Source organism: Meles meles, chromosome 1 (genome assembly GCF_922984935.1).
Source record: "Meles meles chromosome 1, mMelMel3.1 paternal haplotype, whole genome shotgun sequence".
NCBI lineage: Eukaryota > Metazoa > Chordata > Mammalia > Carnivora > Mustelidae > Meles > Meles meles.
This window is the reverse complement of record NC_060066.1, coordinates 151664645-151684796: the sequence shown is the minus strand read 5'-3', so window position 1 is coordinate 151684796 and position 20152 is coordinate 151664645. Positions and strand designations below refer to the sequence as shown.

Below are 20152 nucleotides of genomic sequence, written 5' to 3'. Positions count from 1 at the left end.
AAACCTATATGATCTCCCCACAACTAAAGCAGAACCCCCCACCCCCCACCGTGGGCCCCATTCAGACAGGCATTAGAATTGGCCGAGGGGTGCCGGCGTGGTTCAGTTGGTTAAGTCTGGGCTCGGGTCATGGTCTCTGTGTCCTGGGATGGAGCCCTGCTCCCAGCTCAGTGGGGAGCCTGCTTCTCCCTCTCCCTCTGCCCCTCCCCTGCTTGTGCTCGCTCTCTTTCTTTCAAATAAATAAATTAAATCTTTAAAAAAAAAAATGTGGCAGAGAAGAAACCTAACTGGAACTCAGAGTGAGGAAGAGTCATTAGTGTGGTGAGCAGGCAGTTCCAACCAAAGCTAAAAATCACGATGTCATCTCAAAAAATACGGGAGTGCCCAGTTTCATTAATGAATTGATGACCTACAGGGAGAGGTCTACAAAAACAGTCTTTTACACACTGCTGGGAGGAGTTTGCAGAGGTCAAGCATGGCATTGACTTGCCCTTGGGTACAGTGACCTTGGAAAATGCTAATGTCCATTACTTTGGCTGCATGCAAGCGAATACACCTGACCTTCCAAAGCTGCTACTTGCTTGAAGCCTGACCAGAAGGACAAAGATGCTACAAATACACAGAATGAGCCGCTCTCTGGTCATTTATGCCTCTGCCGGGACCACATCATTTGTAGAGTCCCATTCAAATTACAGGCAGGAAATTAATTCGAAATTTGGCAAAGACAAATACAGACCTCTCATTTTCTCCGGAGCTTTAGAGCAATCAGCCAGGCTGGGAGCAGAGTGAGTGTTTCTCATACGCTAATCAGACCCACAACTGTTTGAAGCCCATGCATGCCTGGGAACGGTTTTAACCAGCCTTGCTCTGTTGCAGAGTCTGATAAGCCTGATGCGTGGGACCATCTGTTGCCCCAAATCCCCAGTTCGGTCAGGCTGACGTCCTTGCACACCTGTAGTTGAGTCCTCAGATGCAGCATCGGTAAGGATTTGCCTGCCTGCTGTATCTGACATCAGAAAACCAAACCCAAGCTGGTGCCCACCGCCCCAGGGTATGCCTGTGTGCGATTTCTCTATTACCATCCTATCTTCTATTCCCAGCACTGGTTCTGGCTCCATTGAATTCATGATCTGTGCCTTCAATATCCAACATGGTATATGGGGAGGGGGCTCAGTGTGACAGTATGTACGTTTGTGTGTGTGTGAGAGAGAGAGAGAGAGCACAGGTGTGTCAACATGTGGGTGACTGGGGGAGAAGGAATACGAAGTCGGAGCTGGGGTTTCTGACCATCATCTCCCATCTCTTAGTCCAGCTGAGAACCACTAGGCACAGTGACTGGGTCTTAACAGGCCCATATTCAAAGCTCTGCTGTACAACTCACTGGCAAGTCATTTAACTGTACATATCTCAGTTTCCTCTTCTGTAAAATGTAAATCAACAATGGCTACAGCCATGCCTCTTCGGAAGATTGGCTGAGGTCCTTGAAGAGACCTTAACACATTTATAAGCCTACATAGGGTCCATAAATTGTTAAGTCTTTTCCAAAATTATAGATTTTTTTCTGGCTACAGAAAGAAAAACTATGGCTATGAGACAGTACAGAAGAGTACAAAACAAAGACGCACTAATCACCCAGAGGCAACACCTGTTAACATTGTTTTGTCTGAGTTCTACCCATTTGTATACGCATAGTAGCATACGGAATGTGTAACTAACAGAGGAATAGCTGTTACTTTTTTTGAGCACTCAAGATATTCCTGGAACTGAACTAGATGCTTTACATATGTCAATTTATTAATCTTTATAACCCAATTCAGCAGCTACTATTGTTTCCACTTTGTAGAGTTATTAGCTTCTGGAGGAGGGGTGAAGTGCTCTCCTGCATTAACCCGTCCTTGTGCTCAACAACAGCCAAACTAAACAGATATTAACAGAAATAAAATGTGTGTACTTGCTCTTGGCTTTTCCCTCCCAGGAGCCTCTTAGCTGAAATTGTGTCCTTAGCGTGAATGTGCAGATCATTTTCCTGGGCGTGTGAATGAGGACATTAGTACCCCTCTCTCTGACTACTCTTAACTACCTCATAATACTTCCATGCTCAGAATTAATGATTCTCACTTTCAGAATGAGCTCTTAGCAAAAAAAAAAAAAAAAGAAAGAAAAAGAAAAGAAAAGAAAAGAAAAGAAAGAAAGAAAAGAAAAGGAAAGGAAATAACGGGGTGGGGGGGTATGAATCTGGCCAAAGGACTTTCCAATTGGTGTGTTCTAATTGCTTGGAATGTGAGGCACCTTGGGGACCACCCTGGGAATCCCCACATGCAATTTTCTGCCCTCTTCATCTGACTTCCAGTTCACTGTAGAACTTTGAGCTGTGTAATGACAGTAAGGTGGCAGTGGGGTGATATTATTATTATTAGGGTTGTGTGTTTGAGAATGCTAGAATGACCCAGATACCCCTCCTCTAGGGAGCTCCCCCAAGGGGAGGGACCTCTGAGGTGAGAGCAAATGGGAAATAGGCCTGCCACTTTATTTTTAACCAGTGGCCCTTACCTCTCAGTGGAGCAAAACCAGGAAATATGCTGGGGTGTGGGATTAAGGCAAAAAGCATGGGTAGGGCCTCTGACTCTTTCTAAACCCAAATCTGACCAACGGGGGCTTTTATAATTCAAAGGGATGAATATATCGCTAGGCTCACGTTTATGTAGTGCTTAAAATGGGCCAGGCACTTGACATCTATTAATTCATTTCATCCCGGCAATTCTCCTACTGAGGTGGAAACTATTATTATCCTCATTTTAAAGCGAGGAAAATGAGGCACGCAGAGAGAACAAGACAGCTGTTTTTCTCAACAAAAGAGAGCTTCTGGGTGGCCTGCCCCTGCCCACTGATAAATATGGCCTAAACCAATGTCCCGACTTAATCAGAAGAAAACGAGAGCTGGGGGTCAGAGGAGAGCAGGGTAAACCCTCCTCCTGCTCCACCTGCTGGAATCACTAAGGCAAAGCCATCATCATAAGGCTGCTGAAGCTGACATTCTCATCCTGGTGGCAGCTCTCAGCTGGGATGGGTGTTCATGCCAGCTTGATCCCAAGAGGCAGTTAGAGCCAGCTTCCGCAAAATGAAATGGTCTCTGACACCACCCACTTCCTTTCCCGCTGTCTTGCCCTCCTCTCCTGGCCCCGTGTGGCCCACCAGGCATCTGGCCTGAGCCCCATTCTGAAGGACAAGTCCACGAGGGTGTGTGGCTTTGGACAAGTTAACCTCCCTGAGGAGATGATTTCCTCTTACCTGGAGAAGAGATAATACTTCCCAGCAGGGGCTCCAAGGGTTAAAAGGATGGCTGGAGGTAAAGGCCTTAGCTACGGCAATGTTGTTTACTTGCAGGATGCCACCCGCCCCTCAAGGACACATGTGCTGTAATAGGGATCCCCGAATACCCAAGGCTGTGAAGACCCCCTTCTGCTGAGGCAGCATTCCAGGGGTACCAGCAGGGTGATGCTGAGAGCAGGGAGTTGTCCCCAAGTGTCCGTGATTCATTCAGAAAAGGGCAGAGTGCCCTTCCGGCCACATGATGTTAAAGGCAAACCACAGGCTAGTGAAAAAGAGGCAGAGATGGGGACACAGAGAGCTACTCCGGAGCACTTTCTAAAGATAGTGTAGATCCAAGTGCTTTGGAAAATGATTAAATGATTAAATAGTATTTCATTCAACCATGCAGACAATTTTAGGTACTGACACCATTAGTGGTACAGGACACTTCCAAATGGATTGACTGCTCCGTAGCGTTTTATGTAGGAAGGGAGCCTGCAAGGAAGGTTGAGTCAAACCCGTTGGTCTTGGAAGTGGCTTTTCAAACTATTATTTTGTGGAGAATTGGCCTGGAGATTTTCTTAAAGTGCAGGACTGATTCAGCAGGTCAGGGAGGGTGCCCGAAACTGCCTTTCTCACTCGCTTCCAAATGACGGCTGTGTCTGCTCCGTGGACCATCCTCGCAGCATCCTGCGGAAGACGAAACTCTCTCAGTTCTGTATTCACCTTGATGCAGAAATGCCAGCTCCTGCTCAGATACCCATTATCTCTGTTTGCACCTACATGTGTCCCTGAATTATCTTTCCTGCCTTCAAGAGTGGCCTCGAAACTCCCGCAATTAGAAAAATCACCTCGTCTTCTCATGCAGACCCAACCAGAAACTGTTCCAGGGAGCCCAAGGCGAACTGAACCCTGGGCTGTCGCCCAAGCCCGCCCTCTGGTGGTGACACGAGTTACTGTCTTCTAAACCCAGCTTTTCCTGCTGTTCAAATGCTCATTTTTGTTTTCCCATTAATACAGGCAGAAAAGTTGCATGACATTTTCCAGAGGTTTATTTCACTCTTCTAGATTTGGAGAATTTTCCCGCCCTGTTCCTTCAAGTACATCCTGTCGAGGGAGTAGATAAATGTTCAGCCAACACTTACTAGCCCCTTACTGTTCTGAGGTGCCTAAAAGTTCTCCTCCCTCCCACCCCGATTTTGTTCCCATCCCTCCCAGGTACTTTCCACAGTGGGGTGGCAAGCCTTCCTTTACTCACAGCCTGACCACTGCAAGATGACGAGAGGGAGCAAGGTTCTTGGTGGTTGTGGTAGGGGAGGAAATACAGACACACAGACATCAGGAGCCAAAGAATGTTTCAGGGAAGGACAGGGAGATTGGGAGACTCGTGCTGCTGATCAGAGCGTCATCATTCATTCACTGAAACATTTCTTAATCACCTACCTACTACCTATAAGACTTGGGATCAGGTAGGAGTTAAGCACTCCTAACCCTGCAAAGAGACTGTAGCCTAATAGGAGAAATAAGCCTAATAGTTAACATTTATTGAGTTATCATATGCCAAACAGCATTCTTACACGATTTTATTTAATTTTACTTTATCTTTACAGCAGTCTGTGATCATCCTCATTGTACAAATGAGAAAACGAGGGGCACCTGACTGTCAGTCAGTAGAGCATGCGACTCAATCTCAGGGTCATGAGTTCAAGCCCCACGTTGGGCATGAAGCCTGAATTTAGAAAGAAAGAAAAAGAAAGAGAGAGAGAGGAAGGAAGGAAGAGATGAAGGGAGGAAGGGAGGAAGGAAGGAAGGACAAGAAAATTGGGGTGCAGAGAAGTTGAGTGATACTTTCAGTTAATGATGGAGTCAGATAGCTTAAAGTTACAATTTGCTATTTTCTCTAATAGGGTTCTGGGGTTTGATGGGCCTGGCTGACTGTTTCTCATTTGAGGTCCTTTCTACAGTTGACTTTATACAGTTAGATGGTGGCTAAGGCTGGTGCACATATCTGGAGCCAGGATTGGGATGTCAAAAACGGTTAGGAGCTGGCCAGGCACCTCTGTTTGCAAGGCCTCCCTAAGTGGCTAGCTTGGGCTTCCTCATATCTTAGCAGTCAGAGTAGTTGACATCTTAGATGACAGCTGACCAGGCCCAAACTGCAAAATTTCTCATGATCTTGCTTCTAAGAGCCTACAGCATATTTCCCTTATACTCTGTTGTTCCAAGCGGTTACAGGTCAGCTCAGACTCCAGGAGGTAGAGCTCTGGGCTCTTGTTTCAGCGGGGGAAGAGCTTCGAGTACACCAAGGCAAGGAATTGATGAAGACCACCTTAGAGAAAGTCACCACATCTTAAGCAGCCTGACTCCAACCTTTGTACATTCAGTCTTTATGTTCCACGGACCCCACATCAGACAGACACAGGCACACGGTGCTCCTGGTGGGGCAAAGAAGGAAGTGATTGGCTCTGCCTCAGTGGGTCTGGGAAATCTTCCCGGAGGAAACGCCCATACTCATACACACACACACATATGTCCCCTTAGAATGGAGGACAGATTGTGACTGCCTTGGGTAGCATACTGCATCTCTATGTGTTGAGGTGACAATGGCCGCGGGCCAGAGGCAGCTCTGAGGCAGCACGTGGAAAGCCACCAATTCAGGGAATGGGAGCCATGAAGTCCCGGCTCAACTCTGCCACAGTGTAGTTCGGGGACCTTGAGAGGAACCAGAAGGCCAGGAGAAGAAATAGCTAGAGGTCTTTCCAGAACATCACCGAGTGGAATTTCTGACCATGTTGTGCTCCCCCACCCCCAGATCGGAGACCCGCACTTGGTGATCTGTATGGACTGCTCGGCAGACACCATGACCAACCGCCTTCTCCAGAGCAGCCAGAGCAGCCCTTGCGCGGAAGACACCAGCACCATCGCCAAGCGCCTTGAAGCCTACTACCGAGCGTCCATCCCTGTGATCGCCTACTATGAGACGAAGACACAGCTACACAAGGTGAAACATTTCACTTCCCTTCCTCAAAATGAGCCAATAATCTTTTCTTTCTTTCTTTCTTTTTAAGAGAAAAGGGAAAAAACACGGAAATTTCCGTCCAGGGATCTAGGAATTAGAGCTGCAAACAGCTGCAAAGTTTCACCTTTGAATACATCAAAATTAAAGAGTTGTCATCACACAAACCATAAAAAATTGGTCATAGAGTTTTCACAGATGCCCTTATAGTTGCTGAACACAACTCCTTTTTCCAAAATAGAGAGAGGGAAGGCGGGTGGAAGGGCGGGGATGAGGCCTAGGTTCTGCCTTCTAGACCGCAGCTGAATAGGGTGACCCAAAAGGTCTCTTCTAGGTTTAAAATTCAATGACTTGGAATTTCTAGATTTTTACGCAGTTCATAACTGGCACTGGGATTTCTTACAGTAACTGTTATTGAGAAAAGCAGCCTATGGGGCCAGGAGAGCAGGGAGTTTGGTGCAACAGTGAAGACACTGGGGGGAAACGGGTCACGCCAACCTAACAATCGGAAGGGGTAATTCCTGGTGAATTACCATTCATTTCACCCCCTCCATCCACCCATCTGATAAACATGTATGAAGCTCCTCCTGTCGGCCATCCATTGCCCTACTGGTTTAGATACAGATCATGGATGCAGTTCCTGCCTCCTTGAGCTTCAAGTTTCAGTAGGAGACATAGACAAGCCTCTGATCACGTTATGGGGTCAGAGTGAGCATAGAGTGAGTTCCAGTGGCCCTTTAACCAGTCTAGGGGGAAAGGAAAATCATCAAGGAAGGTCATTGGTGGACAACTAAGCTGAGCCTCAAAGAGGGAGTGATGGGAGGGGAGCAGGGCACCCCACACAGAAGGAGCCGCAAGGGAAGAAGCTCAGGAGGAAGGAGGAACTCAGCTTGTCTAGGACATAGAGTGCCAAGAAAAAGAGAAAGAAGAGATGTGACTGCAGAGGGAGAATGGACCAGATCGAGATGAACCTGAGTCAGAGGCAAGTAACTGTCCTGTGGTGGGTGGGAAACGGCAGACACAGACAGGAGGCAAGACAGAATGCTCAGTCCATCAAGCTAGCAGAGAATGGATCTGAGAAGATAAGGCTGAGAGATGACTTCCGGGGAGGCAGAGTGCCAAAGCACAGTAGAGAGCACGAACCCCTATTTTCTATAAGTCACAGGAAGTCAGAGGAGGCCTCCATCAATAATTAACCAACTTGTCTCTGAGGCAGCTACATCATCCATTCTTTGGCAGAAACCAATGGTATTGAGTTCTCATCTTCTACACCTGTTAATGGTCCATTTTGCAGAATCCTAAGAACTTAGCCCTGGAAATAGAAGTCTGAAAGGTGTCCCTTGATTTAACGCAGGGATGTCAAATCTGGGGCCATGAGAGCCCCCATCCCCGAGGCTGCTGATCTACTGGTCCCCAGGGCCCTGGGAGCCCTTGTTAGTGCAGCTCTCCAGGCAGCTCCTAGCAACTCACAGGACTTGATCTGCAAGAGGAAACACATGAGCTGTGCTTTGTGTAACGTCCGACTGCCGCATAAAACAAACACTTACACTCAACACAAGCCAAAAAAAAAGTACATTATGTAAGAGTGGGGTCTTAAGAATTCAGGGTTGTAGAAGACTTTGAAAAGCAGACGTGCTAACCGCTACACTATGGAACCAAGACTTTGTAAGATTAGTGATTTCCACCCTTCGCACAGCCTGGAACACATAAGATTGTCCAGATAGAAGAGAATTTCTTCCACTTTCGATTTGTAGAGGTGAAAAAAAAAAATCCCTAAGTCATTCAGAGTTTAACCACTTGCAGAGTCAGAAAAGCCCTTTATCTACCTCTGGTATCACTCCAGCCTGAGTTCCACACACTCACAGGTGATAGGTACATGGATACAGGACCGAGTGCGCAGATACATCTGAGTTCTGGAATCCTCCTTAGAAATATCTAAGTTAGTGGAAAATGAAGTTTCCAGTTCCATTTGACTCATCGCGTCTGCTTTCCCTGCATCTTGAGGATGCTGGCAGCCAGGTCTGTGGTGAGGTCACGTCCTCTTAACAAATATTTAAGATGCTCCAGCCCTGACTTCAGAGCTCCAGCCTGCGGGACTCCCAGGGGACCTCTCAGGGGAGGTGCCTCTGCCCAAAGCTGGATGAACGTGCTCTGTCCCCGGCCTGGCCCAGGGACAGCAGGGACCCTCAGAGTACTGGGCACAGGGAGGTGAGACTCGTTTGCAGGTACCCCGTGGGGGTTGCCACAGCTGGGCCACAGAAGTGGGGACTGGAGGAGAAGCAGGGGCAGGTGACAGGCAGGCATGTTTTCCACGGGAGAAGGGGAAAGCCTCTGTCCCTTTGTGCTCCCCGGATTTGGGGCTCCTGCCCCATCTATGCAACAGCTTTATCTTCCCCTGGGTTCTGAGCGACAGTTTGCGGCTCATCCTTGGGATGCTCTTTGGATGGTCAGCATCTCCTCCCCTCCCCCATCCAGCTGGTTTATGGAGCCCCAGGCAGGGCTGTGTGCCATCCAGGAGGGCCCCTGGATCATTTCAGGGTTTTCTTAAAACTAGGTAGGAGTGGCGAAGGCTCTCCAAGATGCAAACAAAACCAACCAGTAGCTCAGTGAGATTTGCTTAGGCATGAGAGCCCCATCATGGTCCTGCCAAGAAGCAGACGGCCCTCCACCAGCGCCTCCTTCAGGCCTCAGGTTTGCCCGTGTGCGCTGGGGGTGAATCCGTCAGCTAACACCCCTGCCTGGTGACAGGCAGCCCTCTGGCCCACAGCTAGCCCGAAAAAGGGCAGTGAAATTTCAAACAAAGGTAACAAAGAAGCAAAATGGAATTGATACAACCACTGCCTCACTCTTTAAGCCCTTATGATGCCATCATTATAGAAAACAGAACTTCTTAGAACATATACCGCGGGGTAGAGGCGTATGTGAGACAAATGGATCCCCGGACTTCCCAGCTCTCTTCTCTCCCTCATAAAGGCAGCTTTGCTTGGCATCTGAGAAAGAGCTAGAACAGAGCTTTACTTCGTTCTGCTCTCTTCCTCCGTCATGCTCTGGGCAGACATGGGTCATCAATTGTGGTGTGGCTTGCTTTCCTACCCAGTCTGGACAGCGGCCTCAGAGACTTTCCCATAGGGGCAGGAAGAGGGCCACACCCAACTCTCTAAAACCCACCCCTGAAAGGAAGCTTTTTTTCCATTTCAGTGAGAGAATTCATTATTTAAAAAACAAAAACCAAAAAACTGAAATGTAGCATTTCAGGGTAAAAAGCATTGTACTTGGCCAAATACCCCAACAGAGAAAATTCCGTCTTGGGTACCAGGAAGGAAGCCTAAGGCACGGTGCTGTGGAGCTCTGTGAATCTGTATGAGTGATTTCACTGCCTAAACTCACCCTTCTTCAGCCTAATAAGATGGATGGACAGAATAGGATCTCCTGGAACCCTCCAGGCCTATCAACTATGATTCTTAGGAATTCGGAGAATAAATAAATATGTTTATTATATATTAATGTTATTTTAATATATTAATATTAAATAATTCATATATGTGGCATAATTTTCTAATCATAAAAGTAATGTGGACTTATTTTAGTAAATATAGAAAGCTAAGCTGTCACGAAGCCTTATCACCACTCAGAGACACACATTCTGGAGTATTCCCTCCACATCCTGTTGCTGTAAATTTTTAAAACATGACAGTAACCATCAGTATATTGATCAACTAGGGCTCCTTGGTGGTAGGTAATAGGCACCAACTTCAGCTGGCTTAACCCAAAACACAAAACTTAATTATAAGGTGATACAACCCATAGCTGAAACCCAGCAGGCCCAGGCAGGCTGCGGGACCAGGTCCCTCTGGCTTTGCATACATGCCTTCTCTCACTCATCCAGATTTTTCTTTCTCTGGCCCAGAAGCTAGAATATGGCCATCCTGCAAATTCCACATCCACGTGTTACCGCAACAGTTCCAAATTCCAGACAGAAGTGTTCTGGCTGGCCTTGCTTTGCTCAGGGTCTCTCCCTGGTCCTGTCAACTCTGGCCAGGCAGGTGGGGTCACATGGGACTTTTTCATTTGTTTGTGGATATTTTGTTGAGTGTGTACTACATGTCAGATACTGTTCTTGGTCCTGGGGACACAGCAATAAACAAGATAGACTGAAAAGAGAAAAATGTTAGACAAGAAAGTAAAGTAATTGCTAATAGGATCATCTCTATGAGTAAAACAAAACAGCGAGCTGCTGGTGGGGGCTGTATTTTAGGTGCGTGTTTGGAAAGTCTCTGAAGGGGCATTTGAATTAAAATCTGGCCCATATGCACATGGCTTCCTGGGACTCTTCCCTGGGAATTGGGTAGGTAGAATTCCCAGAAGAGAAGGCCTTGTTGTGAGTGGGGAAAAACCCCAGAAATAGCTACCTCAAGTGGCATCAACAGAATTGTATGAATTAATACTTTAGGCTTCTCTTTTTGCCAAGTATAAAAGTAACAACTACTTTTTAAAAAGACACAAACTAGAAAATTCAGGAGTCTAGAGATAAGAATCTTCCACCCAAACCACTAATGAACATTTGGGTATATTTTCTTACATTTGTTACGTACTTTTTGCTCATGGTGTAATCACCCAGAAACTCCCCAGGCCATAGATGAAAGGGGCTTGATAACAGATGGTAACTGTCCCTGGGTTATTTATTAGTCTTAGTCAATTAAAAAAAGGTGGGGGGGCAATGACTCCGTAAACACACATTTCACAGATGCAGGAAATCAAGTACTCTCTCTGACAAGTCAAGGTTTTTCTCGCCCATTCTGCTGCGGCAGTGTCCCATCTTCATAAATAGTTTAGCCATTTTTAGTAAGTCCCGAAATAGAGCAACATCCATTGTTGTTCTGGGGAGTCATCCAACCTGGCAGGGACTTTTTGTGACCTGAGGAAGAAAGAATGAGAAAGGCAGTGGCTGGCACCGCCCTGAAGGGAGGGGACCCGCGGAAGGCATGGGAAGGTCAAACTTTATTCTCCACAACCCTTGGTGGACTGGATTCCAAAGTTCGGAATCTAACACACGGAAGGAAAGCCCAGATTACCTTTATCCCTTGAATTCTCCATCCTTGAGGTCTTAATTTCAATTCTTCTTTCAGTTGACTAAAATAACTCTTTAGTTCATTTTTTTCTGTGAATATCTGAGAATATTGCTATAGTGGTTTTACACACCCGTGACAACTTCACTGGATGTAACATTTGGGTCATAATATTTTTCTTTCTTTTTTTAAAGATTTTATTTATTTATTTATTTGAGAGCGAGAGAGAGAGAGAGAGAGCACAAGCAGGGGGAGCAGCAGAGGGAGAGGGAGAAGCAGGCTCCCCGCTGAACAGGGAGTCAGACACGGGGCTCAATCCCAGGACCCTGGGATCATGACCTGAGCAAAGGCAGATGCTTAACCACTGAGCCACCAAGGGGTCCAGTCATAAAATTTTTCAAACAGCATTCCAAAAACATCACTCCATTGCTTTCACGCATTGTGTTGTGGAGGGAAGGGCAGACACAGATTTGGAAGTCAACTTTTTTCCAGCTGCTATCTTTAAATATATTGGGAATTGGGTTTGTTTGTTTGTTTGTTTGTTTTTAATTTTTCCATGTCATTCAAAACTTGTGTCCAGATTTCAGTCTGCCTTCACTGCCTTGCACTGGCATAGGCACCTTTTTTTTTTTAAACTTGAGAATTTTCTGTAATAATCCTTTTATTATTTTTGATGTACTTCTATTCCTTGTTTCTCCTCAAAATTCCTCAAAAGACCCTAAAATTCTTAGATCTCTGTTCCTTCTCTACTAGGTCAGTCCCAAAGAAATGTAAATGTGACCCCATGTGTAATTTCAAGTTTCCTATAGCCACTTTTTTAAAAAGTCAAAAGAAAACAGGTGACCCTGATTTTATGACGTCTTTGCAACCCTTGTGTGTTTCACAGACAGCGCATCTCAGTTCAGAATAGCCACACTCCAGGGCTCAAGAGCAACCTGGGGCCGTGACTTCCACCTGGGAGACCAAAATTCTGTATCTATAACCCACCCCGTAACTGTCATTTCTGTGCTCTTGACTTTCTAGGAAAAAATCCCAAATGTGTTTCGTACCTTTCCGGTTCAATTTTCCACACTATCGTTCCTGCTCCCGAGCTACTGACATTGATCTTAGTGCCCAGGTGCATTTTCCATTGGCCCCAGCTCAGTTTTTTCGTCTCACGCTGTTGCCTTCTCACCACACCTGTTCTCACGTCATGTCTGTCTGCTCTTAGGTCACAACAACCACATAATCTTACGTTTGGTCTCTACTGGCCACAGTATGCAGCCGTTGCCCCTCCTGTGTGTCTGTGGAACACGGTGTCTTTCCCCAGCTCCGTATTTGTCACGGGTTATTGTCCTGACTTCTCTACATGTCTGTGGCCACCAGGAGAAAGTAAATTCTGGAGCGGGAAGCATAATGTCTGTCTTGTTCACAGCTTTATCCCCGGGCACAATGCCTGGCATGAGAAAATAAAAGTCCTCAATAAATATTTATTGTTGAGTATTCAAAAAATCATACTTAAAAATTTTCTGGTTCCTCTAGGATATATTATCAGAGCTCTTCTTTCCTTCGGAATCTCTGCGAATGCACGCCCTTTGCCTATTTCTAGAGTGGTTTTCCCCAGAAACCTCAGTTTGTCTTAAGTTTACTCATTCTCTGTTGTGGTGATCTACTGCTGGGTGACAAATGGCTCCAAAATTTGGTGGCATAAATCAACAGCTGTCACTTGCTTCAGGGATTTGGAAGAAGCTGCAACTGTCTACCAGAGCACCTACTCATGGCCTCTCTAGAATGGCTGGCACTTTTCACAGCTCGGTTCCTGGGTTCCAAAGGTGGGGCCCCAGCGGGAGCCTCCAGTGAGTGAGGGTTCCAAAACACCAAGGCAGGAGCTGTGAGGCATCTTCTGGCCAAGCCTGGGCTTGGCGTCACTCCTACTGCGTTTTACTGGTTACAAGATTGTCCCTAAGGCCAGCCCAAGTTCAAAGGGAAAAGGGTTCTATTTCGTCTCTCGATGAGTGAGGAGCAAGGCCATGTTCAGGAGAGTATATAGGGTGGGAGATGTTGTTTCAACTCTCTTTGGAAACTATAATCTGCTACATTCTTAAATTTGGGGGTGGAGTGGAAGGGAATCTCCTGACCCACAAGACATGCAAGCGATCCTTCATGTCACTTGATGTGTGCTCGAGGACCCATGGCACTCAGGACTGGTCCTCTTGGGTCTTGTGCTGGAAGGCAGGCTGGGGTACATGCGGGAGGCTCACACCTAACATGGGATTTCGAGGCTGAGACGTGCTAAGCAGGGACAACCATCAGACCAGGATGCACTCGACCCGTGTGCCTCTTTCTGCTTCCCCTCCTGCGCCAGATCAGTCCTTCTGGTTTGGGTTGTGTTCCCCACTCTCTCCTTAGTCATTCTTTTGGTAACACAGTCTTAAATGAGATTTAGAGAAGGATGTTCTGGTGGGGCTTAAGGAGAATAGCTCTTGCCTTTTGAAGTTGTGACCCCACAGCAGAAGGATAGACGCCTGCTTTTCTGGTCATTTTCTAAGGCAGGAGCAGATTATGGAATCTAATTCCACTGACAATAAGTAGCAATTCATGTTTTCAGAACTCCTGTGACCATTCACCTTTTTCTGGGTCTCCATGGGCATTTTAGTGGGAAACTGGGAGAGGCTTGCCAGATCCCATGTCCCAGGAAGTTGGGGGAGAGGCATCTCTTCAGATTCTGTGAAGATCAAACAGACTAAGGAGAAAAAAGCATTAGTTGGTGATTCAGTGGCCCCAGGTGTGTTAAAATTGTCAAGTGCTCACATTGGTGGCCAGGATTAGATTTATTTCAAAGGATTTTTTTAAACTACCAAAGTAATGAGCACTTACTATAATAAGCAAAGAGTAGAAGTGTCTAAGTATATATATATATAATGTATGTATAGATGCATATATTTATAAATAAGACAACTAGCAAAGCTCCTTCCAACCTTACTTCCCTCAGATAACCAGCGTGAGCAGTTTCCTGTGTATCTTTCCACCTCCCCTCCCCGTCCCTCTTCTTCCTCCTTCTTTCCCGGTCTCTCACAGTCTCCTGCTCTCACTCTCTTACCCCGACCATCCACACTGTATAGACCATCACCTCCCCCCACCCTGGCCAGGGTGGAAGGTTCTGATTTCATGATAATCCTACTGTCCTGTACACATTTCTCTGAAACACCTGGCAGCCAGTACACATCACAATGCTTTTTTCCTGCTACGAGCTATGAAGCACTCTGTAAGGCGAAACATTCTATAGTTTCTCCCGCCCGTTTGTTTCTGGTGTGTTTTGTCCCCTACTAACAAGCGGGCAGTAAACCAGAACACCCTTATTTAGGCTTTTGTTTCTTCTAAGAGAGACTGTTTTCAACAGAGGCTTTTTTAACCCATTCGCCTCCACTTCCCTTTCTCTCCCTGGCACTGAAGGGTTTTTTGAGTCCAGGAAAGCTCTGGGATTTCCCAGTTCCCAACTGCTTGGCCTCTCCTATCCAGGCCCCCCAGCGGAGTTGGCATCTCAGTTCCGCGAGCAGAGCCTCCCTGGTCCGGCTGGGCCTGCCCGGGGTTGAGTGCCAGTAGCGACAAGGATTTGGAGACAGGGCTCCCTCCTGCCCGCCCCGTGTGAAGAAAGGTGCATGAGGGGCAGGTGACTTCCAGGAGCCCTAGGGTTCTGTCCTCCGCCTTGACAAATGAGGCATAAATCTTCCATTTGTCTCTGAGAGACAAGAAACTCATTCTTTGTGACTCTGCTTGAACAGTCTCCTCCGCACCCCCCTCCCTCCCTCCCTGATTGTCTGGCCCGTGCCGGATCCCCGCGAAGAGCCTTGGATTCTGAGCAGAATTCTTGGCTCCCGGTGTCCTGTGGAAATGAGCTGTGCTCACGGCATGCTGGTATCCTCCCAGAACAGCAGGTAGAAGAGACCGCCACACCCTGTCCTCTTCTACACACTTTCTTGATTTCCTTCTCTGTGGTTGCTCCAACCACGCGGCAGGTTTTACCTTCGCCCGGCTCAGCCCGGTCCCTTCATTGGGCTTCACTTGAAGCCACAACGTCTCCAGGGGCCATTCCCAGGGACTCTCCCTGCAGAGAACTGGTGTGGTTTCCTCTAAGGTTCTTGACATATTCAGCAGACATTTACGGGGCATCTGTAATGCCCAAGGCATGGTGCTCAATGCCAGGGATTCCAAGAGGAAAAGAGACCCAGGAAAGGCAGCACTACAGCAAGACGGTAAATACAGTAACAAATTTTACAGAATGTTCTGGGTCTTTGGGAGCACAGGGCCTGGAAAGGTAGGTAAAGGCTTCAGAGAAAAAGAGGATACTTGGGCAGGTCGTAATGAAGAATACAAGTTCTGCAGGCAGAGGGGAAGGGGACAAAGGCCCTGACACATGAAAGCGCCCAGTGATGTTAGCACCGGACTGCGATGCCAAGCGGATGAACGGAAGTATGGGGACACTAGACCGGAAAGCAAGGTTTACGCAAGACTTGAAGGACCTGAATCCATTCCTTCACAACAAATTTGCTAGTGCAGCCTGGTCCAGAAGTAGAACGTGGGCCACATACAAAGGATTTAACAATTTCCTAGTAGTCGCATTAACAAGAAAAAAGAAGGAAATGAAATGAATTTAATAACATATTTTATTGACCCCAATACATCCCAAGTATTAGCTTTTCAACACCTTGTCAATAATACAAATTACATGATATGTTAAGATATTTTGTAATATGTCTTCAGCATCTGGTACATAAGCATAACTCAACTCAGATGCTGAATCTGATTTCTGAAGAAATCAGAAAATCTGAAGAAATTTTTCAGAAATCGTAGATTGTATTTGTATTTCATCAAATTCATGGTTAAGAAGGTAGGTTTCACATATCCAAGTTGTTCCATTATATTTTTGAATTTTCCAATAACTGAGTCAAGTACCACTTAAGTTAGAGTGATCTTATTTTTTTTTCCTCCAAAGATTTTATTTATATGACAGAGAGAGGGAAAGAGCACAAGCAGGGGGAGCGACAGAGGGAGAGGGAGAAGCAGGCTCCCTGAGGAGCAGGGAGCCCCGCGTGGGGCTTGATCCCACGACCCTGGCCTGAGCTGAAGGCAGTAGCTTAACTGAATGAGCCACCCAGGCACGCCTAAAAGTTAGATTGATTTTAATTACATAGCATTAAAGATTCAGTTCCTCAGTGCAGCCACTTGCAAGTGTTCAGGAGGCCCCTCTGGCTCCCGCATTGGATAACACAGTTCTAGACTATCCTAGAAAGTCTGGCCGAAAAAACCCTGGTATTTTCAATAAGAAAATGATCAGGTAGGTCTTAGAATTTTTTTGATGTCTACGAAAAAGAGCTGTCATTCAAAGTTGAACTGCGGGCAAAATTCAAAGGAAGAGGAAAAAAAGGAAAGATTTTCCAGTAACGTTTTAAATGGACAAACCATGCTGGGAGTTTGGGAAGTCCTATGTGCGGAGACGCCATTCATATGCAGACTATAAATCGTTCTTGAATTGTTGCTACTGCTTGTCTTTAAAGCTCTCTAGAGCAAAGGCATCCAAAGCCCTCCTTTCTAAGGCCTTGAGAAGGAGGCCAGCTCTGTGGTCTGACCGGATTTGCGAAATGGAGGGCTCCCTTGAAGCATCATTTACATAACCCTAACTTTCGAGGCCATGGGGCCCCAGACAGCGTGCAGGTGCTGCATATTAAGGCTTGCCCTTGCCGAGCCTCGTCTGGCAGTGAGGGGTCCCCGTGATGGGGGGCTCCGTCTGGCTCGAGGGAGGAGGAGATTAAAAGAGGAAGAAGGTGGCGCACACAGCAATCATAAACCACTCAGTGGCAGCTTGGGTTTGTCCCAGAAGCCCCATGGCGCCAGGATGTGAAAAACAAAACTAAAACTCAAGCAATGTTTGTATCAGCCTGGGAAATTTCAGGAGAAACTCAACTAGATCCCGGCAGTGTTTGAACCAGCCCACTGTTCTATGGTTTGCAAATTCACAGAACTAGAGAGAATAGACAAAATGTGCATTTCCTAAGGCAGCTTTCCTAATTTAGCAATATGTTCTGCTGACTGCCGGGAAATAGTATCACTGACTTCTCTCTTTTGAGAAGTCAGGTGAAAACTCCAGAGATTCGACCGTATTTCCTGTTCACTTGGTCTTAGCTTCTTTTACAGAGAAAAAAACAATACAAATACATACATACGTACACACACACATATATATATTTTCCATCTTATACTGATCACTTACTGCAGGCTTTTATATCAAGTCTCAGATCTAAATAGGTAAGTTCTTAAAGTCAAAAGCAAATCCACTTACCCAGGTTTCAGTTACATTAAATACATTAAAACCTCATACATGCTGACTTTGCAGAGTCAGAACTGGAGGTCTTTGGGGGAAAGGACATTGTGAAGCTTACTTTAACTCTTCATGGGAAAAGAGAGCTGCTAGAAGATACTACAGCATAAGCATTGATTACGGAGCAAAACCTTCCGGGGAAGTCTTATTTTCAAGTGTGCATGATTGCTGAGGAAGCCCCCTTCACACAAAACAGTCAGGACCCAGGATTCTTATCTGTTCACTAAGGATGTTCAACATGAGCAGCTTGGTAGCTGGTTTCAATGTGTGAAGTTGTAAGCACTGAGGATAGTTCCTGTAACTTAAAATGCACCCAGTAAGTTGGCTCTTTCCCATTTCCTTTGAGTTAGAGTAATATATGAAAATATCAAAGTCACTTAACCGTTCCCTTAAAATATTCTCCGTGTGGGAATTCGCTGGGGAGGGGGACCAGAGACCTGACCCATCTGCCACTAATATGGTCATGGACAGTGTAAACAATAAGCCCCGTGTTTAGGGACTCTAAACCTTGTCACCCACCCCTGCTATGGGGGAGGGAACCTGAAAGGGGGGCAGGGAAGTGCGTGAACACCTTTTCCTCCTTCAGGGTTCCATAAGCAAGGACGGTTCAGGAGGGCAGGGACAAAGGCAGGTTTGCTGAAAAGGGATGTTTAGGTGGGCAGGCATTCATTCCAAGGCGTGTCTTGTACATTCAGGTTAAAGGTAATAAGGCATTATGGGGCAGTAAAAAGGAAAAGGAATGAAGTACTGATACCCACTAAAACAGGGGTGAACAGGGGCGCCTGGGTGGCTCAGTGGGTTAAAGCCTCTGCCTTTGGCTCAGGTCATGATCCCAGGGTCCTGGGATCGAGCCCCACATCGGGCTCTCTGCTCCGCGGGGAGCCTGCTTCCTCCTCTCTCTCTCTGCCTGCCTCTCTGCCTACTTGTGATTTCTCTCTGTCAAATAAATTAAAAAAAAAAAAAGAAAAACAAAAAACAGGGGTGAACCTTGACAACATGGGGCTTAGTGAAAAAAAAGTCACAAAAAACATTTACTGTGTGAGTCCATTTATAGAAAATGTCTGGGAACAGGCAAATCTCACCCTGAGCTGTTTTTCCAGCCCCCTCTTCTTCCCCCAAACCAAGCAGCATTTGCTCCATCCTCAACACACGGCCCCTGTTCCTGAAGAATCCACGTGCTTCCAGATCCCTATCCCTCTGCACATGCCGGTCTCTCCACAGAGAAGCGCTCATTCTTCATTCTCTTCAGATGCAGATCTACTCCTGTAGGCCCAGCTTGACTGGCAACACCCAAGGGTCTTGCTGCCCACCGATGGGCACCTCACCACCACGAAAATGTGAACCGCGATTTGGAATAGCCTAGGGTATCAGAGCTGGAACCAAACCTGGAGGTTACCATGTCTGACATCAGTCCCTTTACAGAATAGAGGAGGAAACTGAGGCGTCAAGAGGATGAACGGCTGGTCTGAGTCCTGAAGCTCACGAGAGATAGTACCATGTTACCATCGCTCCTGGTACAGCGTTCTTTGCCTTACGCTTCAGCCCCCTTGCAATTTTTGACTAGGCAAATATTTACCAGTGAGTTTTATGTACCTGTGATTATATCAACTCATACTTCATGTAATAGAATCTGTCGGCCTCTTTATGGTCAACAGAGGCTCACCATTCCAGCTTCACTCTTTGCTGCCTCAACCGAATTCAACTATGCAGCCAGTTTGAAAGGGTGACCACAGTATCATGTCGTCGTCGACAAGTGCAAGGACTTTGGAGTCAGAGACCTGGGTTTTGACCAGGTCCCTGCCGCTTACTTAGCTGTATGACCTTGGGAAGTTTAACTCATCTTTCAGAGCCTCAGTTTTGTCATGTGTGAAATGGGGATGACAGTATCTGTCCTCCAAGATCATTGTCCGAATTACCTGATGGTTGAAAAGCATTTGTGCTGGGGAGCAGGGAATGGAATGAGGGAGCAAGTGAGGAGGGCAGGGGCTGAGAAAGGGAGAGAGGGAATGAGAGAGTCAGAGAGGGGATGATGGAGGGCTAGAGAGAGGATGAGAGAGAGAGAGAGAAGGGAGCTAGCAAGCAAGGGCAGAAGTGGAAAAACATTTTATTAAAAATAAATTCATTTCTTAATTAAAAATAAATAAAAGCACTTATGCTTCATTATTGCTAAAGTTTATCATTTTAGATGATGGTGATGACGACTTCCCTCAGGAACCATCCCTGCCCTCCCAACACCCTGGAAGGCGCTCCTTATCCACAAGCTCCTAGACTTACTTCAACACACCGGCAATTCCTGGTCATTCTTTGTCTCTGCCCTTGATCTGGCAGCAACGTGAGAGCAGGATCCTTTTGTCTTGTTCAGCCAGGCTTCTCCAGCACAAAATATATCGTTAGCACCCAGGAAAT

At 46.5% G+C, this 20152-nt stretch overlaps 1 protein-coding gene across 2 annotated transcripts in view; it reads left to right on the top strand.

The window, feature by feature from the left end:
* The window catches only part of AK5 (adenylate kinase 5), a 239145-nt gene that overhangs the window by 211420 nt on the left and 7573 nt on the right, over positions 1 to 20152 (top strand). For both annotated transcript variants that reach the window (XM_046020688.1, XM_046020677.1), the window contains exon 13: positions 6122 to 6310. In XM_046020688.1, coding sequence (XP_045876644.1) covers positions 6122 to 6310 — 189 coding nt within the window. The remainder of the gene's footprint in view (positions 1 to 6121; positions 6311 to 20152) is intronic.